The sequence below is a fragment of the Dothidotthia symphoricarpi genome (assembly GCF_010015815.1).
Source record: "Dothidotthia symphoricarpi CBS 119687 unplaced genomic scaffold P153scaffold_14, whole genome shotgun sequence".
NCBI classification, from domain to species: Eukaryota; Fungi; Ascomycota; class Dothideomycetes; order Pleosporales; family Dothidotthiaceae; genus Dothidotthia; species Dothidotthia symphoricarpi.
Genome location: NW_022985021.1, coordinates 599,852 through 626,531, shown reverse-complemented (window position 1 = coordinate 626,531; position 26,680 = coordinate 599,852). Strand labels below are relative to the sequence as shown.

General features: G+C 52.7%; 11 protein-coding genes across 11 annotated transcripts; 8 read left to right on the top strand and 3 right to left on the bottom strand.

Annotated features, from left to right (window-relative positions):
- Nucleotides 1-482: 482 nt before the first annotated feature.
- P153DRAFT_358547 (ammonium transporter) lies at nucleotides 483-2,386 on the top strand (the record flags this gene model as incomplete). Its single annotated transcript, XM_033666809.1, has 6 exons — nucleotides 483-631; nucleotides 678-1,294; nucleotides 1,356-1,517; nucleotides 1,577-2,068; nucleotides 2,107-2,200; nucleotides 2,281-2,386. The coding sequence occupies 6 exons, from the start codon at nucleotides 483-485 to the stop codon at nucleotides 2,384-2,386; spliced, it is 1,620 nt and encodes a 539-aa protein (XP_033522084.1).
- On the bottom strand, nucleotides 2,258-3,011 carry P153DRAFT_368264 (uncharacterized protein). Its single transcript, XM_033668472.1, has one exon. The coding sequence runs from the start codon at nucleotides 2,977-2,979 to the stop codon at nucleotides 2,680-2,682; it is 300 nt and encodes a 99-aa protein (XP_033522083.1). The 5' UTR covers nucleotides 2,980-3,011; the 3' UTR covers nucleotides 2,258-2,679.
- Nucleotides 3,012-3,135: 124 nt separating this feature from the next.
- P153DRAFT_432772 (uncharacterized protein) lies at nucleotides 3,136-6,951 on the top strand (the record flags this gene model as incomplete). Its single annotated transcript, XM_033672988.1, has 5 exons — nucleotides 3,136-3,401; nucleotides 3,461-3,523; nucleotides 3,584-4,783; nucleotides 4,837-6,054; nucleotides 6,106-6,951. Exons 1-5 carry the CDS (start codon nucleotides 3,309-3,311, stop codon nucleotides 6,949-6,951), a joined length of 3,420 nt encoding a protein of 1,139 aa, XP_033522082.1. The 5' UTR covers nucleotides 3,136-3,308.
- A 324-nt stretch (nucleotides 6,952-7,275) lies between these two features.
- P153DRAFT_387425 (uncharacterized protein) lies at nucleotides 7,276-7,683 on the bottom strand (the record flags this gene model as incomplete). Its single annotated transcript, XM_033670643.1, has 1 exon — nucleotides 7,276-7,683. One exon carries the CDS (start codon nucleotides 7,681-7,683, stop codon nucleotides 7,276-7,278), a length of 408 nt encoding a protein of 135 aa, XP_033522081.1.
- Nucleotides 7,684-8,041: 358 nt separating this feature from the next.
- P153DRAFT_53759 (uncharacterized protein) lies at nucleotides 8,042-8,859 on the top strand. Its single transcript, XM_033673265.1, has one exon. The coding sequence runs from the start codon at nucleotides 8,164-8,166 to the stop codon at nucleotides 8,617-8,619; it is 456 nt and encodes a 151-aa protein (XP_033522080.1). The 5' UTR covers nucleotides 8,042-8,163; the 3' UTR covers nucleotides 8,620-8,859.
- On the top strand, nucleotides 8,708-10,190 carry P153DRAFT_368262 (uncharacterized protein). Its single transcript, XM_033668471.1, has 3 exons — nucleotides 8,708-9,534; nucleotides 9,584-9,700; nucleotides 9,749-10,190. Exons 1-3 carry the CDS (start codon nucleotides 9,099-9,101, stop codon nucleotides 10,009-10,011), a joined length of 816 nt encoding a protein of 271 aa, XP_033522079.1. The 5' UTR covers nucleotides 8,708-9,098; the 3' UTR covers nucleotides 10,012-10,190.
- Nucleotides 10,191-10,315: 125 nt separating this feature from the next.
- P153DRAFT_320101 (uncharacterized protein) lies at nucleotides 10,316-12,823 on the top strand. The gene is made up of 4 exons (XM_033665106.1): nucleotides 10,316-10,546; nucleotides 10,597-10,844; nucleotides 10,897-11,856; nucleotides 11,910-12,823. The coding sequence occupies exons 1-4, from the start codon at nucleotides 10,471-10,473 to the stop codon at nucleotides 12,564-12,566; spliced, it is 1,941 nt and encodes a 646-aa protein (XP_033522078.1). The 5' UTR covers nucleotides 10,316-10,470; the 3' UTR covers nucleotides 12,567-12,823.
- Nucleotides 12,824-12,899: 76 nt separating this feature from the next.
- Nucleotides 12,900-14,680, bottom strand: P153DRAFT_432769 (uncharacterized protein; the record flags this gene model as incomplete). Its single annotated transcript, XM_033672987.1, has 2 exons — nucleotides 12,900-13,758; nucleotides 13,889-14,680. 2 exons carry the CDS (start codon nucleotides 14,678-14,680, stop codon nucleotides 12,949-12,951), a joined length of 1,602 nt encoding a protein of 533 aa, XP_033522077.1. The 3' UTR covers nucleotides 12,900-12,948.
- An 836-nt stretch (nucleotides 14,681-15,516) lies between these two features.
- Nucleotides 15,517-15,963, top strand: P153DRAFT_358541 (DUF336-domain-containing protein; the record flags this gene model as incomplete). The annotated part of the gene is made up of 1 exon (XM_033666808.1): nucleotides 15,517-15,963. One exon carries the CDS (start codon nucleotides 15,517-15,519, stop codon nucleotides 15,961-15,963), a length of 447 nt encoding a protein of 148 aa, XP_033522076.1.
- An 802-nt stretch (nucleotides 15,964-16,765) lies between these two features.
- P153DRAFT_53658 (glycoside hydrolase family 71 protein) lies at nucleotides 16,766-18,397 on the top strand. Its single transcript, XM_033673264.1, has 3 exons — nucleotides 16,766-16,953; nucleotides 16,999-18,267; nucleotides 18,323-18,397. The coding sequence occupies exons 1-3, from the start codon at nucleotides 16,834-16,836 to the stop codon at nucleotides 18,332-18,334; spliced, it is 1,401 nt and encodes a 466-aa protein (XP_033522075.1). The 5' UTR covers nucleotides 16,766-16,833; the 3' UTR covers nucleotides 18,335-18,397.
- A 4,597-nt stretch (nucleotides 18,398-22,994) lies between these two features.
- On the top strand, nucleotides 22,995-25,255 carry P153DRAFT_377233 (uncharacterized protein; the record flags this gene model as incomplete). The annotated part of the gene is made up of 3 exons (XM_033669723.1): nucleotides 22,995-23,031; nucleotides 23,152-24,710; nucleotides 24,758-25,255. 3 exons carry the CDS (start codon nucleotides 22,995-22,997, stop codon nucleotides 25,253-25,255), a joined length of 2,094 nt encoding a protein of 697 aa, XP_033522074.1.
- Between the last annotated feature and the right edge of the window lie 1,425 nt (nucleotides 25,256-26,680).

Here is a 26,680-nt window from a genome sequence, read left to right as displayed (position 1 = left end):
CTCACTATTCTACATCTGGCGAGTAGAGCTGGTTCGTGTTCGCTAAACGGCCCGAATGCATCCCCGGTGGTTGGGTACAACCTGTGGTGGTATCGTCGGAACCCTGCTCAGAACATGCATATTGGGCGCTTACCTGGAGTTACTAGATAAGCGTGAACGTTTAAATATACCCGCAGCTGTTCACCGAACATTGGACCCTATGGGTAGCTCTCAAATAAGTGATTTACACCGCCAAAACCTCGCTACCGCTAGGTGGAACGGTACGGCGCGAGCATTGATTCCAGACAACCACGTGGATCCAGTAACTTCGGACCACTCGACTAATACCAGATATCAGCTATTGAGGGTTTTGGAGTTATCCATATATACTTTCTAGCCATCCTCTTGAGATCGCAAGTGGCCGTCTTCCTGAAGAACCATTCGGACGCTACCACGCCTGATAACGTATTGTTCAACACTGAGAGACAGCGGGTCGAGCAAAGATGGCAGAGGTTCCAGCACCCACTCCTCTGGTAGAGTGGCCAGACTACAATCTCATGCCCACCGGAGGAGATGTCATGACGACGGATCTCAATGCGCCGTACGACAAAGGCGACTTGTGCTGGATGTTAGTGAGCAGTCTTATATGCTGGTACGCCATCCATCTCAGCCTAGAGACCACAACTGACAAAACCCAGGCAAATCACGCCTGCCATAGGCTTCCTCTACGCCGGAATGCACAGGAAAAAATCAGCGCTCACCATGCTTTTCCAATCCCTGTTCTGCGCCTGCGCCGTGGGCATCCAATTCTGGGTCTACGGCTACTCGCTCTACCAATCGCACACCACCAACGCGTTCCTCGGGGATTTGTCAAAAGCAGGCCTGCACAACGTTCTGGGGTACCCGTCGCTTGCAAACAGCGACATCCCGGATATCCTGTATGCGTGCTTCGGCTTCACGTTTGTGACCTGCACTGCCATGATTTTGGCGGGGGGTATGCTTGAGCGTGGGCGCCTGTGGCCTTCGATGCTGTTTCTGCTCTGCTGGACAACTTTCGTGTACTATCCTCTGGCGCACGCGGAGTGGAATCCAAGCGGTTGGCTGTACAAACTCGGCGTGTATGACTTCGCTGGATCGGGTCCCGTGCATATTGCGTCTGGGTTTTCGGCGCTGGCGTGGGCGATTATGCTGGGTCGTAGGGTGGATGTGAATAAGGAGTCGCTGCATCCTAGGGTGCCGCATTTCAAGGCCCATAGCCCGGCTCTTGTGGTTCTTGGCACGGTTTTGATCTGGTTTGGGTGGTATTCCTTTAATGGTGAGTGGAAGGGTGTATTGGGGGAAATAGGCTTCCTGGGCATTTGCTGATGGATATACAGGTGCATCGACGGCCAATCTCTCCATTCGCTCCATATACGTCGTCTGCAATACTAACCTCGCTGCTTGCGGGGGCGGCATTGCTTGGATATTGCTCGACTATTCCCTAACTGGCAAATTCTCCATTGTCGGTTTCTGCTCTGGCATCATCAGCGGTCTTGTCGGTATGTCCAGCTCACCATTCGAATCATGCGCGATCAAGAGATAGCTAACAACCTCACAGGCATCACCCCAGCAGCTGGCTTCATCCCCATCTACTTCGCCGCCCTAATCGGCGCTCTAACCTCCCTATGCTGCTACTTCACCGCAAAATACAAATACCTCCTCGGCGTCGACGAAGGGCTAGACATCTTCGCCATCCACGGGCTCGGCGGTTTCGTCGGCGACATCCTGACGGGTATTTTCGCCGCGGACTTCGTACCCGCTCTGGACGGCGTGAGCAACACATATGAAGGCGGCTGGTATAATCGCAACTGGAAGCAGGTCGGGTACCAGCTCGCTGCTGCGTGTACGTGTGCGCTGTGGTCGTTTGTTTTCTCCATCGTCATGTTGTTTGTTATTAGTAGGATTCCGGGGTGCCATCTTAGGATCGCGGAGGAGGATGAGGTTAGGGGCTTGGATTATAGGTATTTTCATGATGTTGAGGATGAGATTGTTATTCTGGGGTTGGATGGTGGGAGTGGGAGTGGGAGTGGGAGTGGAAGTGGAAGTGGAAGTCAGCGGGGCGTTGAGTTTCCTATTGCGTCTGAAAAGCGGGATTGACGGGGATCGAGTGGGATGGTGGTAGTATTGGGTTGATTCCATGGCGGACAGTGTTGTTCGGGGCTGGTCGACTTTTGGGCTCTGGGTATGTTGTTAGAGTCTGTTTATCTACGATGCTCGTTTTATATTAATGTGTTGAAGCATTTGTTTGTATATGATACCTAGAACCATCGCAGCGCATATGGTGTTCTGGGTAAACGTCACGGTCCTCGGCAAAGCCTGCTATCACATGCTTTCCCACCCAGCCTCGAGGCGCAGCAACAACCGCTGAAGATACCTAATACCTGCCTACTCAATGACGTGAACAACTCAGACACTAGAGCCCTTAAAAAAAAAAGGCAAGTTATAGTTTAAGTCCAACATCCAAATCCATACCACAGCACAATACTCAAGTGCGTGAAGTCGACTCGACACAACTGACACGCCGTGCAAAGAACGACCAAACTAACCCAGGTACAAGGCTCGCACTCTAGCGCCACAAAGACAGATCTTCCGAGGCCGCAATCGACGCTTTTGGCGCGGAGTTGCCGGATCCAGTAGGTGGAGGTGCGGGAAACGGGTGTACTACATGGATGACGGTGGGACGGGGTGGGTGAGACTTGGGATCGGGGCTGATGGTAGGTCGCGGGAGGGGGGTGGATGGCGCGTCTGGAGGTGCTTAGGATACGGGCGAAGGGATTTCTCAGCCCTATGGATTTGGGGGATGGGAATGTGTGGTGGGACTTGTTGCTTGTTTGCTTGTTCCGAGGGGGAGGCGTGCGTTGAGTGAGTGATGGCTGGGTTTGTTAGTTGTGGGAATCTGTTTTCATGTGAGAAGACGTTGTGTTCTGTCGACACGCATTGAGTGCGGTTTTCCAATGCCATCCCTTTCATTCAACCAGTTTGGCGTGTTTCGATGTTTCTTCAGAGTGGAGAGTGGACGGATCGAGACGTCCGAGTCGTGATGATTGGTGCAGGGATGGCGCTCCTAATGACGCTCAACGGCTGCTCCATCTGGGCCAGGCCCCCAACCGTGCTTCCCCAACTACGCGCTCAACCAGCTGTCGCGGCTGCCTCTCTGCTGTGCATAGCTATATTTGTGTGTCTCTGCTTGATCCCTGAGTTCCTGCATAGCGTCCATGTCTTGTGATATCCCTCAGCGACGCGAATAAGCGCACGTCGGCGTCGAAGATACCTAGCATAGGAGAGAATCAATGTCGAATCCGCCGCTGCACCACCAGCAGTCATGGCACCAGCTGCCTGACATCGGGAGCCTGTCGCCAGACTCGTACACGGCGCAGAAATTGGTACACATTGTTCCTCGCATCACGTATGGGGAGAGAGTACAGGGCGCTAATTGCGACAGAAACATGCAACTCCCGAACACGTCCACCTCACATCGAGGCGCTTCTTCATAGGCCCCATCCCCGTACGCTTCTCTCCACCCCCCACATTGTCCGCTTAGAGTAGCACTCATACATGGCTGCAGACAGGCTGGCTCAGCAAAAACCGCAGAGACTGGTACAAGCACCACCTGCGCATCAACTACTCGAATCGCGCCGCGACCTTTTCTGCGAATCCCCGCGAGGCGCGCCAACGACGACTGAGCGGCCAGGAAGGCCCGAGCGCCTCTGCTCTCTTCCAGCACAGCTTTCCGCAGCCGGACGAGGTCCGTGTCCAGGAGGAGGAAGGCGCGCAAGAGGCAGAGGGCAGTGGCGCGAATGGCACGCCAGCTACGACCTCGGCGACACCCGCTGCCTTGCCAATTCCCCGAGGGTCGGAGCAGAAGGATGATGTGATGTCTGGGAATGAGGAGGATGAGTTTGTGGATGCGCCCTCGGAGCCTGAGGATGATGAGGAGGAGGCTGCGTTCAATCCACGGGCAAGGCAGACACCGCGTCGGTCGAGCACAAAGTCTTTCGTTACCGCTTCCTCGGTCCCTAACCCTACAATCGATGACGAGGATGACGTGGAAGAGGCTGAAGACCATGGCGTTGAAGAGACACAAGACGATATCACGCGCGAGGAAGAGGTGGAAGAAGCACAGGCAAGTGGCTTACACGTTCCTACCAGCGAAGAGGGGGACGGACACAAGTCCTCGGACAACCGACTGCTCTCTCCCGCGCAAAGCCATGCACCGCCATCCACGCTTGGACCGGCCTCAATCGATGCAGGATCAACTTCGTCTTTGATACGCAAGGCTGACGTGAAAAAGGAACCGCTAGTCGCTAACGTCGATCCTAAGTCTCCCTCCAGGGGCATCATGGCGAGAGTCAGGAGGATGTCAGAGATGAATTCGTCCGAGGGCGGTCCCTCTAATACCACAGACCTTCCAGGAGAGAATATAACACGCAAGAAATCCAACCTTCGCAACCTCGTCAAGTTCGATATCCCGGAAGACTCGAAGCGCGCAAAGGTGCATCTCCAGGCGAAACGTGCGCAAATGACTGTTCAGAGAACGCCTTCGAAGCTTAGACGGCGGAAGATCAAAGACGGCATTGTCGTGAAGATGGAGCGCATGCTTGTGCGAGTCGATGCTGCTACTGGAGCAGTGCCAGAGGACTTTGATGAGAATGTCAATCAGAGAGTTGTCTCCAGAGTCAAGGACAAGTGGCGGGAGTACATGATCGTCTGTCGACACAGTCACACGGGTGAAGCAGATTTTGTGCTCCAGCTGTATAAGACACGCGTGAGTCCAACTTTCTTGGATCTGATATACTCTGATACTGACTGAACATCCAGGTCATCCCAGAAATCGAAAAGACAGGCGCTGGCAAAAAGGCCGCGTACGAGATACCCCTCGGACGCAAGACCAGCAGTACCAACCTGTACTCAGCATTGGATAAGTCGATTGTCGTATCGACACCTGGTTCACGAGGCAATCTGATCTTCATAATGCAGGCTCGAACTGCTTCCAACGCTGTGGAATGGTACACGTTTCTCCGCAATATCATGGGCTGGCGTCGAGGTTCTGAGCTCCAGATTAACATTCCAGACCTGAGTCTAAGCGTGCGGATCGCCAACCCCTTCGCCAAGATTGAGGCGTCACACGCCGAAGTTCAGGATGCTGAGAATACCGAGGAAGCCATGTTGAAGACCATGCAAGAAGAGGAAGCCGTGGCCGAAGCGCTCATCAGACGATGTCTAGATCAATTACACGAGACTCCTGAATGGGAAGCCGTGCTCGAGTCTTGGATTAAAGACAATCGAATTGGGCTCGCGTGGAAACGCTACGATCGATTGGAGTGGATTCACGGAGCCAACGAGCGTAGGATGTATGGCACGATTGCCATGCTGAAAACACATGACCTGGAGCTTCGACCCAAGATCCACTATCCTACGACTGCGGTAACGCGTAAGAAGCACAAGACTCTGACAGAGCCGGTCCCCGTGGAAGGGTTTCTCATCAGATTGACCGGACAGCGCGGTCGGGCGAAACGGTTGGGACTCATGTATCACAAGCAATTGTACTTTGCGAGCCACGACCAGTACTTCATATTCTCGCGTCCGACAAAAGCCACACCTCCTCCCCCGCCAACACTACCGGCTTCTCCTGATTCAGCGGTTCCTACAGCGCAAGCCATCTCTGACAACATACCCGAAAGCTGGACGGTCAACCCGTATCCTTTGAAGGACAACCATGTTGAATGGTTGATGCCGGGTCATACGGGCACACCCGAAACAAGGAGACTGCACGATGCGGATGCGGCTGATGAGGCAGTGCGCAAGGAACAGAATCTGCTCAATTGCGATGGGTATATCAATTTGGCTGATGTGGTCAAGGTTCGCAAAGCCCAGATAGGTGCCAGTCCTGTAGATGAGGATCTCGAGACGGGGTCAGATGTCGATTTCGATGAGGAGGTAGACAACTCCCGCACTGACGACGGTGCGACGAGGGATGTCGATCTGGGTCGAGCCTTCGAACTGGTAATGAAGAATGGCTTGGTTATACGTTTACAGGTTTGTTATCCTCTATATTTTCTACACTACTATTGCTGACAACAAGCTCAGGCCGCCGACAAAGCCCGCCGAAAAGAATGGATCCAGCACCTCCGCGCCCTAACAAAGTACTGGAAACACCGAACCGCCGCCGACATCACCCTCTACAAATCCACACGCAGCCGCAACCTCAGCGCGCTCAACATCGACGAAGAAGCCGAAGCCCACGTCGGCCAATCAGCCCGAAAATGGGAAGTCACCCAATCCTTCGCCTCACCCCAGCTCTACAACATGTGCGGCATCGCCTGCTGCCGCAGCATCCACATGAGCGGCATGCTCTACCGCAAGCCACGCATCCACGCCCCCTTCACCCGCTGCAGCGTCCTCCTCACAGCCGGCACCCTCGTCATGTTCCGCGACGTACTGCGCTCCAAAACAGGAAAACAACTCGCTCACATCCACCACGAGCGCATCGCCAACCTCGACCTGCGCGACTGCTACATCTACTCCGGCCTCCTCACGGAATCAGACCTCCTCTACCAAAACCAAACTTTCGACGCGAATAAACCGGGCCATAACGCCCTGCCTCGCATATACCTCGAAGACGGCTGGACTAGCACGGACGAAGACGTCATGACTACGTTTGTCATCTGGCATGGGAAAGCGAAGAGTTGGTTCCGCGCTGAGGAGGGGGCTGGGGCGGGTGAGCAGCAGCGGAAAGAGGGTAAGACGACGAGGCTTAAGCGCGTTGCTAAGTTGGGGAGTAAGGGGAGGAGTGTGGTGTTTCGAGCGCGGAGTAGGGCGGAGAGGGATCATTGGGTGTTGGCTGTTCAAAATGAAATTGAGCGTGTTAGGGGGGATGGGGCGGATTTTCGGATTGAGGAGAGTGGGGAGGCGAGGGGGATCGAGGAGTTGTAGGGAGGGGAGGGGAGGGGAGGGGAGGGGTGGTGTGGAGACGCTGACGATGGGGTGCCGCTTTTAACCTAGTATTAATATTCACCTTGTTATCCTCACTGATCGGTCATGGTCTTCTTGTATGGAGTTGTGGATTGATGTGTTTTGTATGTGTATGCGTCTACATAGACCCCACATCTTGCAATGCAAAAACTGGATCCGTTATCCATCTACTCATTCATTCATTTATTCGTTTGAAGTGGTACATCCCCATCCTTTGCTTCAGGCCCCATGCCATTCCATTCCGTATCTTACATCCCTCGCTCTTATATCCTCAGAGCTCAGAGCTCAGACATAAACACAAACACCCACCCATCCCGCAACAACCACGCCCACGCCCAAACCACTATACCCCACCCCCCTTCCTCCCAGCGCGCCATTGCTGAGACCTTGCGTCGTGGCTGAGTTTGACGTTGGAGGCGAAGACGCTGTAGGCGTCGTTGGCGTAGTTGCGATGGCAGTGGCAATGGTTGGCGCCGTAACGACCTCGCGGGTTGGAATATCGGCGTTGGCGTTGATGTTGGCGTTGGCGTTGGCGGAAGTCATCGTCATGGTTACAGTCACAGTCGTAGCGAGTGTGATGCGCGTTGTTGATGTGAGGGATATGGTCATGTCGACGGGGGAGGTGTTGGGGGAGGTGGCGTGGAGTGTGGGCGTGAGGAGCGCGAGGAGCGCTATTGGAAAGAAAAAGAGCATGGTGGTGGGTAGTTGTGCTGTGGGGGTTGGTGTTTGGGCAGGGAGGTAGATGTGGTGTTGTTTTGGGGAGGGGATGTTTTGATCACGGGCGCTAAGAGTGGTGATGGATAAGTGGGGAAGTGAAAGTGAAAGTGGAAGTGGTTATTTGTTTGGTGAGGGAGGGGAGGGGAGGCAGAATTTGTCGTTGGGGAGACTTTGCTCTGTAGATGGATAAAACGTCTTGAGGGGCGTCCTATCTTGATTTGGCTTTTCTTCTCACTGGGCTTGCTGCGTGGAGGTCGCTGAGCTTTGCTTTAATGTGCTTTTGTTTACAAAGCTTGTTCTATGCTGATAGTCGGGCTACTGCACGTAGGTATCCAGATCATTGTTTTTGCCTCTTGGTCTGGATAATGTGAATCGCCTGGCAAGTGACCATTGTTGCCATCTATTCTAACCCGGATTTCATGATGCATACATGCTGTGTGACGACGCGAGTCAACCATGACTACATGTTCGTATCGAGACTATGTCGCTTGTGTACATTTGCCCGTTTGTGACAGATGTTGCAAAGAAGCGTTTGTATCTTCGCGTCAAGGTGTGCGAATAGGATGTCTTGTGGTCTTTCCTATGGGTTCAGAAAAAAAAGTGATGAACAGAGGATACATAGGTGAGAAGATAAGGGTGCTGATAGGAATTGAGGTGTTATTGGAGAGTGTAGATTGGATAGCCTCAAATATTGGAAAGGAAGCAAGATGGAGACTTTTTGGAAGACGTGTGCACCAGAATTACGATGGTGAAGTGAGAGAGAATAGAAGAATTGTCGGGTATAAAACGTTGAAGAATACTGTGGGATTGATTGAACTACTTGGACAGGCTCAAGTGACATTTGCAGCTAGTTTCCTCTGTGATGCCGCAGTGTTCAAGGCTGAGGGAGGGACATGGAAGATGGGAACATGATCGCCGCTAGACCAAATGGGGCTAAAGCCAGTCGAAGTCTTGGCATGACAGACCGCGGGGCGAGCCACACAAATCTTTGAGTCACGGCGACGACCAACAAGTTCGACGCCCCATAACACCACCGTACACATCACCGTCTACGCTGAAACAAGATTACGGAACCCCTCAAAACTCGTAACCCCGAACCAAACGCTGGTACCTCCCGCACACAAACGAGGACCAGAATACCCCACATCGACACGACAGTCGAAGGAACTCATTCAACACCTTTTGAAGGAAGAGCGGGAATACACACACAACATGTCTCTCACAAATTGCCGGTTCTATGAGGAGAAGTACCCGGAGGTGGAGAGCTTCGTCATGGTGAACGTGAAGCAGATTGCAGAGATGGGCGCATACGTCAAGCTGCTCGAATATGGTGGGTGCCATATACAGATCAAACAACAAGACGAGGCTAATTGGCAGACAACATCGACGGCATGATCCTGCTCTCCGAACTGTCGCGACGACGTATCCGATCCATCCAGAAGCTCATTCGCGTGGGCCGCAACGAAGTCGTCGTCGTGCTGCGTGTGGACAAGGACAAGGGCTACATTGATTTGTCGAAGCGCCGAGTCTCTCCCGAGGACATTGTCAAGTGCGAGGAGCGGTACAACAAGTCCAAGATGGTGCACAGCATCATGCGCCACGTCGCCGAGAAGACGCAGACGCCGATCGAGGACATCTACCAGACGATTGGGTGGCCGCTGAACAAGAAGTACGGACACGCCATCGACGCCTTCAAGCTCAGCATCACCAACCCCGAAGTGTGGAAAGACGTTACGTTCCCCAACGACACTGTACGGGACGAGCTGCAGAGCTACATTGGCAAGAGGTTGACGCCACAGCCCACCAAGGTGCGCTCGGATATTGAGGGTATGGAAAAGTCATGATGCTGTCATGGGACCAATGCTGACGTGTGCAGTCACTTGCTTCGGATACGAAGGTATCGACGCTGTCAAGAATGCCCTGCGATGCGCCGAGGCCAAGAACACACCCGAGAACCAGGTCAAGGTCAAGCTTGTGTCGCCGCCTCTCTACGGTACGTGACGTGAAATGATTGTGTGTGATTGTCTGCTAACGACTCCAGTCCTCACCTCAACATGCCTTGACAAGAGCGCGGGTATTTCGACCCTCGAACAAGCCATCGTCGACATTTCAGACAGCATCAAGAAGGCGGGCGGCGACTGCCAGGTCAAGATGGCTCCCAGGGCCGTCACAGAGAACGACGATGCCGAGCTTGCACTGCTCATGGAGAAGCGCGAGCGAGAGAACCAGCAGGTCAGCGGCGACGAGGACGAGAGCACGAGCGACGAAGGCGAGGTTGGCGGCGTTACGGAGGCTGATGCTTAGACGACTTTTGTACACGAATGATCATGACGGGCATTGTCAAAAGTGGAAATCCGGCGTTTGGGGCGAGCGTGTCCATGGCATAGTTTGATAGGGACGTCATCCTTGTCTTGACCGGAAGTGTTCTGAAGACGAACAATGTATGAATTTCCGACAATAAACTGAATCGAAGAAGTCCAAACTTATCTTCGAACTGACATGTGACACCACGCGGCCGTTTTGTTGGAAGGCTGCTTCCGGAAGCATGGGCCAGGGATGACGATCGTTGACAGCCAGCCAAGCGGTTTGCATCCAACTTTTGCGACAACAGCCGCCAACACTAGCAGGTTTCTCTCCTGGAGCTTCCTTTTGCTGTGTTTGCATATTCTTGAATCTCCTCTCAGAGGCATTGAAGTCGTCGTGATTGTTCGACGCGTTTTGACAAGCTACAAACGCCTTTGAGCTCCGAGAAGCTCCGCAATCATGGTTCAATGGGGCAAGCTGCTCAACATGGACGGGAGCGATAGCCGACACCGGATATCCGATGAAGCCAGCGCGCGTATGTTTTTGTTGCGCGCATCTCAGCGATACGAGTACTGACCAGCCAAGTGCTTCCCACGCGTCGCGCACCGGACCCGCCCCCAACTATCGACCCCAAGGAAGTCACAAAGATAGCGCTGCGCCTTAAGCACCAGATTGAACAGGTTATACCGTGCGAGCTCGAGGAAGAGTCGATTATCAAGTCGCACAGCCCCATCCTCACAACCGATGTGCTGGAGACGGCGAAGCTGGCGGGCGGAGAGGAGCACAAGGCTTGTGTTGTGTTCTGCCTGCTGCAGGTGAAGAAGTGGTTCAAGGTGGGTGGATGCACATGTACAACACCATGACGTTCGCGGCTGACGAGTACAGAAACAATCCAATGCCGAGCTCTGGGACGCCGACCTGCACGATGTGCGCGCCGTTGCTGCCGAGATGATGGCCAAGCGCTTGATCGAGGCTGAGGAGGATATGGACTTTTTGTTCCATGAGATGCTGCTTAAGCGATACTCGACTCTCGTCGACGGCAAGCCTTCCGTACCTGCTAATGCCGTGGAAAAGGCTGTCGACCTGCACGCCCTGACGGTCATTGGATCGTCGGGCTACCAGAAGTGCATCTCCTACCTGTGGCGCGGCTGGATCGTTCAAGATGACGAGGACCCGAATCGCTTCGTAGCCTACGCGGACAAGACAAACACCAGCTACTGGGCACATCTGGACCCGGACCGCATGCGTGTCCCTCGCTACCAGAACTGGGTGCAGATTGCCATGTCGGTGGTGTTTCTGGCACTCTTCACCGGCGCCATCAACACCATCAATCCTTCAGGCGACCTGGATGTCGTCGAAGGTCTGCTGTATATCTTCACCGTCGGTTTCATCTGCGACGAGATGAACAAGTTCTGGAAGGTCGGTCGCTTCTACATCTCCTTCTGGAACATGTTCAACAGCACTCTGTACGCCATGCTCACCGTCTCCTTCGTCCTGCGCATGATTGCTCTGGCGTACCCGGCACATCATGGGATACGCGGCCACTACAATGAACTCAGCTACAACTTCCTGGCCTTCACGGCGCCTATGTTCTGGATGCGACTGCTGCTCTATCTGGATACGTTCCGCTTCTTCGGGGCCATGCTGGTCGTGCTCAAGGTCATGATGCGCGAGTCGCTCATCTTCTTCGCGCTTCTGATTGTTGTTATGGTCGGTTTCTTCCAGGCTTTCATCGGCATGGATATTGTGGATGACGAGCTGGCGGACGACACCGCCTTCATCTTCCAAGCCATGTTGAACGCCGTCATGCAAAGCCCGGATTTCGACGGCTTCGACCGATTCGCCGTAAGTCTTCCCTTACTCTTTCCAAGAAATCCACTCAAAACTAACGTCTCCAGCCCCCCTTCGGCATAATTCTCTACTACATCTTCACCTTCGTCGTCATGGTAATCCTGCTCAACATCCTCATCGCACTCTACAACTCCGCCTACGAAGACATCACCGAAAACGCAATCGACGAATACATGGCCCTCTTCTCGCAGAAAACCATGCAATTCGTACGCGCCCCCGACGAAAACGTCTTCATCGCACCCTTCAACCTCATCGAGATGATCTGCCTCATCCTCCCCTTCGAATGGTGGATGTCGGACGCGCGCTACGAGAAACTAAACGACTACGTCATGGCTGTCATCTACTCCCCTTTACTCGTCATCACAGCTGCACTCGAGCAGAAGGAGGCGCGCGTCGTGCGCGAAAATCGCCGAAGGGGCGAGGACGACGAGGATAAAGTGCATGAGTGGGAACAGGTGCTGCATGAGTGCGACTTTGAGGCTGATGGCTGGGATAAGCGCGTCCAGGCTTGTTGCCCGAATGTCGAGTTTGATACTGCGGTGCTGGAGGTTAGGAAGCTGAGGGGTGAGGTTGCTGAGCTGAAGTCTCTGTTGGTGGACCTGGTGGAGAGGAATTGGGGCGCGGATACGCTCGAGGGGAGTAAGTTTGGGAAGATGGTGGAGAGTGGGGAGAGTAGTAAGGATGGGGGGAGTCCGGAGGAGTAGGGGGTTTACTTACTCTGGTTCTTTTGTTCTGTGTGGGGATGTCTTGTTGCAGGGTACAGGATCTCCGCTTTGTCGAGGTACTGGGAAAGGGTGTTGTGTGTGTGCGCGCGCTGGGCAGTCTACTGCCGGCTTTCTATTTTCATTCCTGGGTGAGCGAGGGTTTATGATGGAAGAGTAATGACATGTTTCTTTCATACCCCTTCCCTATACTTTCTTAAACGACTGGATATACCTCCACCGCTCACATCTATTCATCCGTCCATCCATTCATCCATCTCGATTCCTTATTCAACCGCCCCTTTCTCTTCCCAAGCCCCGGTACCCTGTTCCAATCCCCGCATCCTATTTACATCCCCCAATTCACCGCATGTATCCAGCCACCCTACCTCCGCGCATACACAAAAGGCCGAACCGGCGTCCACGGCGCAGCAGTCCTAACCTCCGCACGTCGCGGCGTAGTCTCAGGAGTTGGCGGGAATTCGTTTCGCGGCGGAGGTATGGGGCGCTTTGGCGTACCATAACATCCTCCGACACGATGCGTATCCCCCGCGCCGACTGTCTGATCTTTTCGTCCCTCCTTCTGCCGTACCTCCTCCCGCCGTCCCTCCCTCCTCCCCTCCGCCCTCTCCACCCCCCTCCTCAGCGCCTCGCCAACAAGCCCCTGCACAGCAACAAACGGAAACAAAAGAACATGTCTCACCGGCAGCACGACATGCGCCCTGACCTCCTCCCTCAAAAGATCGACTTCGACACAGGACTGTTTGCGCCTCTCCCCATCTCCCTTTCCTTCATCCTCAACCCCAACCTCACCCCGCCGCACAACAGCACACTCCACAAACCCCCCACCGCGCCACTCCTCCAGCGCAATGCGGTCCAGATTCTGCGGCCCATAGGACCTAAGCGGACGGCGTAGGGCGCGGACCAGCGCCTGTGTGTGCAGCACGTTTAGATCGAGGGGTGGGTGGAAGGTAGCGCGTATACATTGGTACCAGGTAAGGACGTGTGTTAGGTCGCGGGCGGAGGGGCCTGAGGGGAGGTTTTTTAGGCCGTTGAGGAGGGCGGAGAGAGTGGGGATTGTGGTTTGGGGGTGGGGTGGGGTGAGGTGCGTGGTGTGGAGGGTGTGGGTGGGGCGGGAGGAGGGGAGGGTGCTGGGTAGGAGGGGGGGAGTGGGTGGTGGGCCGCGGAAGAAGGTCTGGGGGTTGTTAGTTGGGGTTCGAGGGTGCGGTGGAGTGGGGAAGGGGGGTGTGTACTTGTATGCCTAGAATGTCGCGGGGATGGTATTTGTTGCTGGTTAGTCGTTGCATGACGCTTGGCCAGCGCACGTGGTGCGGGTAGAAGGCTAGTATCTCTTTTGCGGAGAGGGGCACGCCGGGGGGGAAGATTGCGTCGATGGGCACGGCGGAGGGGTACCAGTTTTCGGTCGCTCCTGGTCGTTCGATTTGCGTATTTGCTTCTTGGAGTGTCGAGCGGACGGTTTTCATGTTGAAGTCGAGTGTTTCATCGACCCATGGGCGCTGATAGAGCGAGTTTGCGCGGTTGGAACGGGGAGAGTCTGGCATATCGGGCACATAATTTGTTCGAGCAATTACTGGAGAGTCGATTGCGTATAGTTTCTTGGAGGCTGGGGTTTGCGCGGGTGTTGGTGGAAGGTAAGCTTCGTTGTTAACAATGTGCTGCATTGCAACGATGTTTCCGCCTGTAAAGCGTAGTTTGACGATCAGTTTGACTGGTGAGTAGCTTGACACTCCATCACCCAACTTCGTCGTCTGTATGTGCTCGTACGTCACCACAGAGCTAGATACGCTATCTCGCGGCGACACTGTGTTCGCTGAATCGCTCGCGTGCTCCGTCTTCCTGCGCTTCGGGGCGTTCTCTGGTGACATAGTACCATGTCGCTCTAGATTACCCGCAACTCCATTCCTATCTCTCTTCCTGTCATCAACCTGGTGGTCCAAGTCAAGCGTGTCCCATACCGAACGATCTCTTGGTGTATCATTGAAGTCGTCGTGCTGGAATACACCAGTTGCATAGCGCCAATCGCGCGTCCTTGGGGTCCAGGTGGAGTTGCGCTGAGGACGAGACTGGCGTGCGATGATATCTTGAGTGGACTTCATGGCATTGGCGTTGATGTCGTTTGCAATTGATCAGGATGGGTTGACGACGCTCGAGTTGAGGATCGTTGAAGGTAAGAGAAATGGAGAAACGATCGGTATCGACGTTTTGAGCCATTTGTGCAGCAGTTTGTGAAGGTGAAGGTACAGACGTGCCTGGTCGCTGCGCAAAGAGAGATTGGAGAGTAACGCCTCATGGTAGAGGTGAAAGCGGCCAGTCAGTGAAAGTGATGGAGAAGGTTGCGCTCATTCGAATGGATCCAATGCATTTTGCTTTCGACGTACTCCAGATAGTACATTATTATAAAGCTACTCATAAACGATTTGTCTCACCTGTTGCTATAGGTTAAAGCGATCTTAAATTTTGAATAGTCGTGAACTTGAGTGATTGACGAGATAGTGAGTGAGAAAAAAAAGAGAAGCAAGTACATTATTTTGTAATAGACTGTGAGAATTCTGACCTCCTACGTACTCTACTTCTGCCGCCAATCTAGCCTTAAATTTCCTTCACTGGTTTTCACCCAACCTAAAACTGGCTTTGTCAACATTTTGAGGGGGTGTAGTTTTGTTAGCGCGTCGACAATCTCGGTTTCTTTTACTTCTAGACTGTATATATGCCCATACACACCAAGAGTCATGGGCTCTGTCTAGCCCTAGTCAATAAGAGAGCGATGGACCATTGGAGGGTGTTCATCCTCGGTAACCATCAACTCCGATGACTAAGCCACCAATATGGTCATTCCCGTCAATACCCGGAAATGACGAATGCGTCTCCAACGCGAACCTCCACCAACTCATACTCTTCGTATCAGTCTCACCATCTCCACCCTCCATCCAAAATGTCCACAAAATCCGTCCCAACGCTGACCCTTGAGGGGGCGCGCATAGCGCTCTCAGCCGCCGAGCTTCGCGCAAAGGAAATCGACGTGCCTATGAACATTGCCATTCTGGACAACGCATGCCATCTCCTTGCATTTGCCCGCATGGAAGGCGCGAAATTCACGTCCATCAATATCGCCATAGACAAAGCGTTCACAGCAGCGGGACACCGCGCACCTACCAGCGTGTACAAGGAGGCTGTGTGGCCCGGGGGTCCGGCGTTCGGCATCAATAATAGCAATGGGGGCAGGTTCACGACGATTGCGGGTGGTGTGCCGATTGTGAGGGATGGGGTTGTGGTCGGCGCTATTGGGTGCAGTACTGGGACGCCGAGTCAGGATGAGGATGTTGCGAAGAAGGGAGCGGAGGCTGTTGTTAAGAGCTTTGGGATTAGGGCGAAGTTGTGAGGGTTGTGGTGAAGGATGGGTGTTGATGGAGTGGATGGTGTTTGTGGAGAGTTGTGAGAGTCCGGTCGGCGTTGCGCCGGCAAGGAAAATCGACAACTCCGGACTTCACATTGACTTCCACTCTCAACTTGGTTGGCGTTGATTTCAAGAACGTCAGCATTACGGAAATCAGGTGGATATCTGACGGCTACCAAATCTTGACTTGTCAGTGCGCGCTTACTTGGGTCCCTAGCTGGTGTGATCTGACGATGCTGTCAAATTTACGTTAATCCCGTAGAGAGCGTTCGTATTATATGCAGTAATGCATAGAACGGGACCAGTGTCAGCCCCATCTTCTATTTATGGTATCGGTACCCGCTTGTAGCGCTTACGCCAAGGTTTCGTAAGCCGTGAACCCGCAAAGTTCATCAATCTTTTCTTGCCTCCTAGAGCGTGCAGCGATCGAGTTAAGACTTTCTCGAGAGCTTTATCCGACAGTTCCGTTTCGTTCTCTCAAACGTTTGAGTTTGGGTCAGTTACACAAGGTACAGTCAATCATAATTTTGGCTTCAAGATGTCAAGCTATGTAAAGTTACGTTGCTAGTGACCTTCACTCCTTGATCGCCCCGTTCAGACTTGTCAACTGTCTAATCTCCACACTGACGCAATGAAACGAGGCCTTAAAGCTGGTCATTCTATCAATTACCGCTTTGGGACTGACAAATGCCGTTCTGACTTTGGACTTACCGAAACGAGCCCTAGTACGGCGGGTACCTGGATTAGTTGAGCAACCGGGGTGCGGAAAGACGTGTATATAGGCTTGTTGCTGTGTTTCGAGAAATTGACTTCCCATCCATCTATACCCGCGAGATATCCGGGACTCGTTGCAAAATGCGATCTGTCATTCTGCTGGTCGCTGGCCTGTTGGCCAGATCGATTAGTGCTGTTCCCTCTCAGCCTGTTGTGCAGAGACAAGATGGTGGCGGCCGTATGGTGTTTGCACATTTCATGGTAAGTGAGTCTATCAACACTTGACGCATCTACTCACTCCCACAGATGGGTATCGTGCAGAGCAGAGGTAGTTCGGATGACTACGACGAGGAGTTCGGAATTGCAAAGGCGGCCGGTATCGATGCTTTCGCACTCAACATGGGCCCTGATGTTAGCAATACACAACTCGGCCACGCATACGACAGTGCCGCGAAAGTTGGCATCAAGGTGTTCATCTCATTTGATTTCAACTCAGGCCTATTCAGCACAGGCGATCCTGCCGCTGTTGGTGACAGAATCAAGGCATTCAAGGGGCATTCGGCTCAACTCATTGTCGACAACAAGCCTTTCGTTTCAAGCTTCATTGGTACAGGGTTGAATGTGGCAAGTGTCGAGTCGGCTGCTGGAACCGAGATCACCTTCTTCCCCAACTGGTATCCTCAGGATGACCAGACCGGTGCTGACGGACTGTTCAACTGGATGGGTTGGTACAACGATGGCAGCAACAACCCCGGTACTGTCGCACCTAGCGTAGGTGACCAGGCCTACCTCAGTGCCGTCGGATCGAAAGACCGTTATATGGCGCCTGTCGCCCCGTGGTTCTCTGCGCATTACGGCGGTTGGGTTCCTTATACCAAGAACTGGATCTTCCAGGGCAACGACCTCTGGTTCGAGAGATGGAAAGAAATCCTCACAACTGGCCCCCGCTTCATCGAAATCGTTGCCTGGAATGACTACGGCGAGTCGTCGTATGTCGGTCCGCTTAGAGCCCGACATGATGATGATGGCCACAGTGGGTGGGTCAACGACATGCCACACGGTGGATGGCTCGAGATGGCCAAGCCGTTCATTGCCGCATTCAAGTCGGGTGCGACAAGCCCTACAATCACCGAGGAGAAGCTCGTGTATTGGTACCGACCCATGCCCAAGGGGATCGAAGGTTGTACCGATCCCCTTGGTAAGCCCAATGGCTGGGATCTCATGACCGACGAGGTTTTTGTCGTCGCCTTGCTCACGCAAGCCGGTACCGTCACCGTCACCTCAGGACCCAATACCAAGAGTTTCGAGGCCCCCGCTGGTGCCAGTCTCTACAAAGTTCCCATGGGCGTCGGTACACAGAAGTTCACTCTCACGCGTGGCAGCACTGAAGTTATGAGCGACACTTCTCTGCGCGACATCCTCAACACATGTCCATGTGGTCTTTACAACTTCAACGCCTACGTTGGAACTGTTCCTGCTAGCCCGGCGGACGTTCTTGTGGATAACGGAAATATCAAGAGCGGCGGTGGAACTTGTGAACCCAAGTCCTCGCTTCCTATTCGCGCCCCAGGCAGTGTAAGCACCACATCTTCCAAGCCTTCGAGCAATGCTGACGACGCTTTTGCTCCAGTCTCGCCTGTAGTTTCTTCTGCTGGGTACTCTTTACGGTAAGTCTTGCTGCTCTTGTTCTGCCAACGAAGCTGACAACGGCATAGCTTTAGATGATTAGTCAAAAAAGGTTGGTTACATAATGTATCAGTCGATTGTTTGGGATTGAACAATTCCATTGATTCGAGTTTCAATACAACTCTGCATGTCTGTTGTAGAATTAGCTTCACAGATAGTTCAATTCCACTCAGCAGCCAACTCTTTCATCTTACCACTTCACTCATTTTGAATCTCTTGTACCATAGTTATAGATATCTGGCTAGTACTTGACAGTGGTTTTAGTCACACCTTGATCCGAGAACTAGGTTTTCGAGACTAGGATCTTGGTCTTGCATATGTGCAAACTACGTTGTGCGTTGTGCAACGAGCTGCAGGGGGCACCCAACAACCAGGTCATGGAGGGCCCGATCGCAAGCCCCGATTGCCCTGTGGCGGAAGTCGGATTTGGCCGAGACATGCATGTGGGGAAACTTCAGAGTTTGTGTGGCTTCAAGAATGGTGGCGTGAGAGATGCCCACTCGTCGAGCAATGGAGATAGAGTAGTGTGTTCAGCCTGAACCTGCAAGGTGGCGGTGGCAAACACATAGATCAGATGTTGAAGGCGGCACTAAAATGCTGAGCTGCTTTGTTTGCTGTTTGTATGCCGATACATACTGTGTCTGGTGAGACTAAGGTGCGGCTTGACGGCCGAGGATAAGATGAGCAAGACGTGTAACGAGGTTTATCAGCGACGAGTAAAGTGATTCGATTGGCCGATCAGCTCAGGCGGGTAGTTCCCGTTTGAGCCAAAGATGTAACGATAGAGACATAGATAGTGCCATACTTGTGGAACTTGATAGCAGAGCTAACAACGCCTTGATATCGCCCATAGCTCGAAGCTCCTTGGCAATCGTGACGCAAATTGCCTTCTTCGACGATGAGCAGATGCGAACAGTCCAATGATCAACTCCTAGAAAATGTGTAGCCAACGACGATCATCGAACGCTCCTACAAGGATACAACGGGGTTGTGGTATTAGTTGTTGCAGAACCACTAGCTATATGAGCTCTACCAGGATGTATGCGTAGTATTCTTTAGACACGTTGCAGATGATGGCATTGAAAACCCGAGGCCATGGTGCACACTTCTTGCGCATGGATCATTTCACCATGGAAAAGCGGGTTGATTTTGTCAAATGCCATGGTCGCAATCGAACGAATACCATAGGCCATATAACTGGGTACGTTATTATGGCGATGACAATGGTACCAAAGTGGAAAAAGGAGCCGGCGAACGGAGGAGGCGAGGAGAGTAAAATGAAACAGTCTTGACTCGAGGCGCAACACAAACCGTTCTGGGGGGTCACAACAGCTGAGTATGTCATCACACACAGGCGTAGGGGAGAGGTCAAAGATGGAGGAATTGCTTACAGTAGTAGAGCAGCGACTATAGCTGAAGTGCTGCTTTCTAGAATGCGCACTTTATCGTCGAAGATACGTGTCGCAACTTCAATGAACAATCTTTGGCTATACCATGACAACGATCGCTGTAGTGTGGGTAGAACATTCACGAGATTCGCTGCAGTGTACATGCGATGGTACAAGGCAAGTTACCATCACCGTAGCATTACCGCTGATAGCCATGGCAGGGGTCGACGACGTGTGAACTGGGAGGCCTTGAGCAAAGCATACCGTAAATGCTACGGATACTCCCGTTTGACTGCGACGTTGCGGAGTTGAGATCCTGCACGGGTAGTGATCCGTTGTATGCACCATGAGGCAGGGCCGTGCCTTTGGAAGGGAGGAAACCAAACGAACCTGCATATAGACCTAAATACCCCTGTCTAGGTCTTGCACTTGAGAGTCGCGAGGACTTAGGAATGCAGATTCCTATCATGAACGTGCTAGTTTATCAAAATGAGAACGATTTGCTCGAAGCGATGCAGGTCAATTGTCTGCCTCTGGTGGATGCCAAGTGGAGCGGGTAAGATTTGTGCGGCACAACCGCAAGCAATGTCCATTCGGGCAAGAACGTTGGGTGGTACGACTCCAGAGCATAAGCGGCTAATAATACTTCCATCAGCCATATTGACCATCTTTGCTAAGATGACAACGCCCTGGTGCGTAAAGAAGCGAGTTGATGACGCAAAGCGTTTGCATTTTTTTCTGTGAAGATAGGTAGTCGCAGAGGCGGTGCACGCTGTAGATGAGCTTCTCTGATCTCTTTACTTGAGATACCGCCGCCTTGGGAACCGCCCAAGAACGAAAGCTTTATTCGAACTGCCGTCAGAGGCCAGCCTTGTCGCGCGCCGCCTGGCTGGTAAGTCGATTGGATGCTGTTGCTTCTTTCCGAAATAGGTGGCGTTCAATGCGGAGTGCAAACCGAACAAACGCGAATCGCATGTGTTGCGTGTGGGGAAGATGCAGACAAAGAAGTGTTTCCGGCAGGATAGCTGTCGTCTAGGGCACGGGGCAGCGCCAACGTGAGACAGACGGCGCTCCCTTCGTTGGCCCGCCTGGTTGTTCAAGCAGCGGCCATGATGGGAGATAGGTATGAGCCGCCTGAAGGGACGGTTGCCGTTTGGTGGTGGCTTTTCTGCGATGCGCAGAGCTGACCGGGATGACACGGATGTGAACCAAACGCTGGCTGCAGCCACACCAGAAATAGGTAGCAGGGGCCAAGGCTGACTGCCCACCACACCTCTATACAGTACAGCGTTCTCTTTTTACGCGACTTTCTCGTCACTACGCCGCCTAGATGGGGGCGATGTTTAGCGTTGCGGTACATCTGTTGCCTTGTCAGCCACCTGTCGTCATCGTGGCCAGTCATGGGTCAGCCGGACCCTGGGAGAGCTTCTTTTTGGCCCTGACAGATGTCCTGCAGTAGAAGCCCCAAAGACGCTGATGCTCATGGCCTCAACAGGCCATTTTATATCCTCCTGTAGGTTACCACCGTGCTGGGTGCTTCCCCGTTACCCACACCAGGCGAGGACGTCCATAGTCTCAGCCACGCCCATCAAATCTCAACACCAGCCAGATATCTCTCCCATTTGCTGTCCGGCCTCGCCGTTGCAGTATTCTGTTTGCAGCTTATACAATCACACTTTCCTTGACCTTCCGGCGCCTCACGGCTAGTGTTTCGACGCTTTGGCTCTGGCTCTCCGCATCCGCGCTTCCGTCCATTTTGCGGAGGCCTTGTAGCTCTACCCACATCTCCGGCAAGAGCTGAACTGATCGCCTGTTGAAATTGCAGCTTCTTTGTTTTTGAACCGCATTCTGAAGCTGTCTTATGCGATGCCCTGCTCGCTGCCTTAGCCATCTTGCGGTGCTCACCACTCACAAGCAGCTGTGCAGTTCAGCTTACTATCAAGCTAGAGTACTGCGCCATCCTTACTTAGCGAACAGAGCCTCTGTCAGGCTCCAGCCGCTTGACTGATCTCGTCATCTGTGTCTTTTTTTACCATCTCAGAGCTGTTAGGCTTTGCGCAACGCAGTACTCAACGGCAAAAGTCCTAGCCGTTAAGGGTTGTGCTCCAGCTTTCACTGGCCTACTAGCCTACCAGCTTGACGGGAACATTCATCACCAAGCATCATTCGAAGACTAAGATCTCATCGTGCTGGCCCTTCCTTGCATACCCACATAACGTGGGCCAATCCCGTTCCTTTCCACCATGTTGGTCAGTTTCTGTGCTTTTCACGCTTCCTAGCCGTGCCCGGTATTAACCTTCGCCCAAACCTCAAGTCATAGCTCCACAATTCCGCTACTCCCCCCTCCTTCCCGTACGGCAAGGCTGTCTGGTCTCATCGATATTGGCCAGTTCAGTATCTAATGTCTCTGTTTCTTTGTCTGTCATGTAAGTCAACCCATCTGTCACATCGAAATGCGAGTCGTGATGTGCGACACTCCATAGCAAGGTACTTACCGTAGTGACTAGGCCCTGGTATTTGCTCTGAATCAATCTCGTTTGCAACCAAAGCGACGCTTCTTCCTTGTTTCGTCACAGCGAAAGCTACTTCGTCGGTCCTGCACTAGGCGAAGAGCAAGACTCACCGCATCTGACACTGAACATTCAAAATCTTTCTGATACCCGGGTGATTCATCAGCGTAACCTTGATCATCTGTTTTTCTCTCAACTTTTGTGGTCACAAGGTCCACACGACTTGTCTCCAGACTTGTCTCCTCTCACATTTTCTACGAACCGTAGAGGAACTCTGGTGCAGCATCCAAGTGCTAAAGCGACACACTGTCTTCTACCTGGTGAGAACAACTCTAGCAGGTCTTTTGAAGGTTTCGTGCAAGTACGACACACCATCGACCAGACACCTCCACAGCTATCCGTTCTGCACCCAGATCACCGGAAACACCGTCAAGCTGGCTTGCGCCGTAGAGTTTCGCTGTCAGGTGAGTCTACCTTCGTAAATCGAGGGGTGTCCGAGGGGTCCTTGAGCACTCAGCCTTGCGCTCATGCGTTGCTGCCTATGCATCGATCCTCCAAATCAATTTGCCTGCTAACTCACTTTTCTACCCAGCCTTACGGCTACCAGGCCCCCTTTGCTATAGGCATTGACCTACACTCCCCGGAGCAGCTCCAAGCACGACGTAGTCTAACCGATACCCGGACGTTCGACGCTGCGATAGCTGATAGACCATCCTCCATGTCTACTTACGCAAGAAATCAACATTTTGTGTGTGGTAAGTAGTTTGCGGCTCATCTGATGAAAGCGTATGAGGGCAGCTGCCATGGTCCGGTCGGGTGTGCCTGGTTGGAGTCCACGTGAGAACGATCAGCAAGTTTGACTGACCACCCTACAGACGCCGAAGCCACAAGATCGAATCAGGCTCCGATTTACCCAGTCATTGCACAGCCTTCATCCGCCCCGCAATACACGGATGCGCCCGCGCGTCTAACCCATGAGCCTTCGAGTGCAGGGACGAGCCACATCCCTAGCTTAAAATCCGAGTCACGCGGTACAGGCGACCACCAACCCGATTCTTCATTTATTGATGCAAGATCTCGTCATCCCGCTACTCATGCATTTACTGAAACGGAGACAACCGGCTACGTTACGCCCAAGCAAGGCATTGCTGGATCTACGATCTCCCTTCAACTTCGGACGAATTACGACCTTGCTGCAGATCGAAACACATTTATCCTCATGTTCGGCTCCAAGAAGTGCGTTGCTGCACTAGAGAAGGTGGAATATGATGATGAGTGGTACAACTACGTCCTCAACGTGGAGGTCCCTCCATTTCCCTTGACGAACTCATGGGATCCAACCATGATGCTGAAATTGCAAGTTCAGGACAGGAACGGAAACATACGACAATCCGACGCCGGAAATTTCACCTTCACCGACATGTCGCCAAATCTGGCCTACCAATCCTCGCCTGAATTCGCTCGGAAACGAAAGTACTCGACCGAGTATGGCGATTCCCAAGACTACTCGGAGAACACGGATGCAAAGAGAGTCAACTCACTTCACTTCGACGCGAAGCGGCGCTCGATGTCCAGGGCATACTCAGGAGCACAGGTATCGCCGTTACCAGCCCAGTCTTCGTCGTCTGTTAGATATGCACATGCTGATGGGTATGGCTTATCCAAGCAGACAAACTATGCTTCTCAGTTGTTGCAGAAGGGCCTGTATGCGATACCCTCGGATCCAAGTATGACTCAAGGCGAGTTCAAGACCCCACAGATGTCGCCAGGACTCCAGTCCTACACCCAATACAATCCTCTTTCGCATACAGGTCGAGGCTCAGCCCCTATTGCCGCTATGCCATCGATCATGCCTTCCCCGGCCGTACTCCAAACACCCATCCTAGTTCGAGCTACCGCATTGCCACAGGCAGGCAGCGCTTCCTCTAGCCAAGCGTTCAATCCGTATTCCTTATATCAAACTAAGGCTGTCCTAAGAATCGAGGGCGATCTCGGTATCATGAGTGAGGGTTGGACGCAAGGAGAGCTGGACGCAAAACGGCGGCTTGTTCGTTTCGAGAGATCGCAGAATGGCAGTACAATAGAGACCTCATTCTCTGCTGTCACTCCAGAAACTCTGGTCTCAGGCACCATCTGCGTCAGCTGTATCTGGTGGGAAGATAAGAACGAGTGCTTTATCACGAGCGTCGACGCAATCTACCTTCTGGAAAAGCTAGTGAACGTCCGCTTCACTGTCGAGGAGAAAAATCGAATTCGACGCAATTTGGAAGGGTTTCGCCCTCTCACTGTGTCAAAGGCCAAGTCTGATAGCGAAGGATTCTTCAAGACGATTATGGGATTCCCGAAGCCGAAACCGCGCAATATTGAGAAGGACGTCAAGGTGTTCCCTTGGAAGATACTTGCGCATGCGCTCAAGAAAATCATTGGAAAATACGTACGTTATTTGCCCACGAAGCACAGCATACAGCTAACATTTCATAGTCTGCGAGCTACTCTTCGACTGCTGGCATTGGGTCTCTCCCTATTGCATCAACGTCTAGTTATGTCCCCAACAGCATCTCACAGGCTGCAGGAGCTGCCCATCGAAACGCCTCATCGCGATCGGGTTCTGGTTCGATCACCTCGAATTCGTACACACCAAACATGACTTCAACAAGTCTGTCTCCTCATCTGAAGGTATCAGCGGGTCTCGAGGGATCAGCAGGGCATGGCATGCCGGTCCCACCCAGGACACCCACAGGACAAAGCATGACTCACTGGGGAACTGCTCCACCCCAAATGTCACAATACCCGACAGTACTTGCTCAAGCAGAACGTGGGTCCTGGGACTACGGATACCTTCATGGTCCCACGACTACAAGAGTACCGAACGTCACTCAATCGCTGCAGATGCAACAATCAGATGTCAAGCCCGTCATGCGACAACTATCGGTCGACAATTCCTACCAACAATACGGACAGCTTACGACGAGGGTGTAAGAAGAGGAGGGATCAGATATGGTACACTAGAGGTCACCCTCACGACATTGTGGCGGTGAGGATCTGCATCGGGTGATCCACTTAACGTCCGCATGATCCCTCGGGCTCTAACCACCAACGGCATAGCCGCTATCCCTCCACACCACCTCAACATCGATTTGCCTCGCGCGACGCGCATACAACCTTGGCCTTTTATTTCATTTTCCGAATCTGTACGGACTGTTACCCATTTTAACCCTTCCAACTGGATCTTTCCTTTGGCGTTGACTTACGGAGAATTTCCCTCAAGACATTTACATACACTACGGTACTGGACAGCATTACACAACGATACCCCGGGGGCACAGACGGCGTCCAAGGCTCGCTCACATTTGCTAATCATCGATACCCTTATCTGGATAACAGGCGTTTTGTACGGTCACGGCGTTACAAGCTCCCATGATCAAGTGATGCGGGCCATGCATCCACTTGATTACGACTACACGTCAAACCGGACGGGCGACTTTGCATCATACAGGCGTTTGGCTTTCTATTTTTGGACCCCTAATACCCGTTTTCCTCCGAAATACCCCATTCTCTTTACGGCTTTCCTCTCTTTTCCCCTTACGTTTTCGGAGGTGTGTTCCTCCCTGCATGTATCGTCTTGCGTCTTGGGCTGGGTGTGATATCTCGGATATATTGCAACGCACTATTTCGCCGACTCAAACTAGACGACAACCCTTGCTAGGTCCAGATACTGCGTGCAGGATGGGATGGTTCCGGCAAGGTTTTTGGCTTTCTTAATGGTGGACGGATGCTCGGTGTTTCTTTTCCTACCCATGTTGTTCCTCTGTACTTTCCCTGAGATATCCCCATTTCTTTTGATTCGTCGAGGCGTAATTATTCCCACCCCACAATGCATAGATAGCCATCACACCTTGTTTTCGTTTTATGGCTCCTCGTCTACCTAATACATGTTGTCGCGGAGTTGAACGCTCGCTTGTAGCTTGCTTTGATGGTCGGCTAGACTACGCCACCTTGGCGGGCGGCGTGGGTCAGTGTGAACTAGGCACCCTGGTCGTCTAGATTAACTTCCATGTTTGCCCTTCATGCGACGGTTAGGCATCAACTCACCGGTTGTTCGTCATCGGATGCCTTCATATTCATGCGCAAACTACGATGCTTGACTCCACTTAAGATTTGGTTACTTAGGCTCAGGTAGCTGACATCATAGGGCAAGGGTTCTACCTGGAGTGTTAGCGGACAAAGTGGCTTCTCTATCTGGATACTTAGATTGATGTATTGACATGTGATGCTTAATAAGAGAGTTATTCCTGCTATGAATTGTTGTGTGGTCATCTGGAACGTTTCCTGCTGTTTGCCCACAGGGAGTCAGTAGATTAGCCTTCAGGCAAACACACATCTCCACTCCTGGGTCCATCTCGC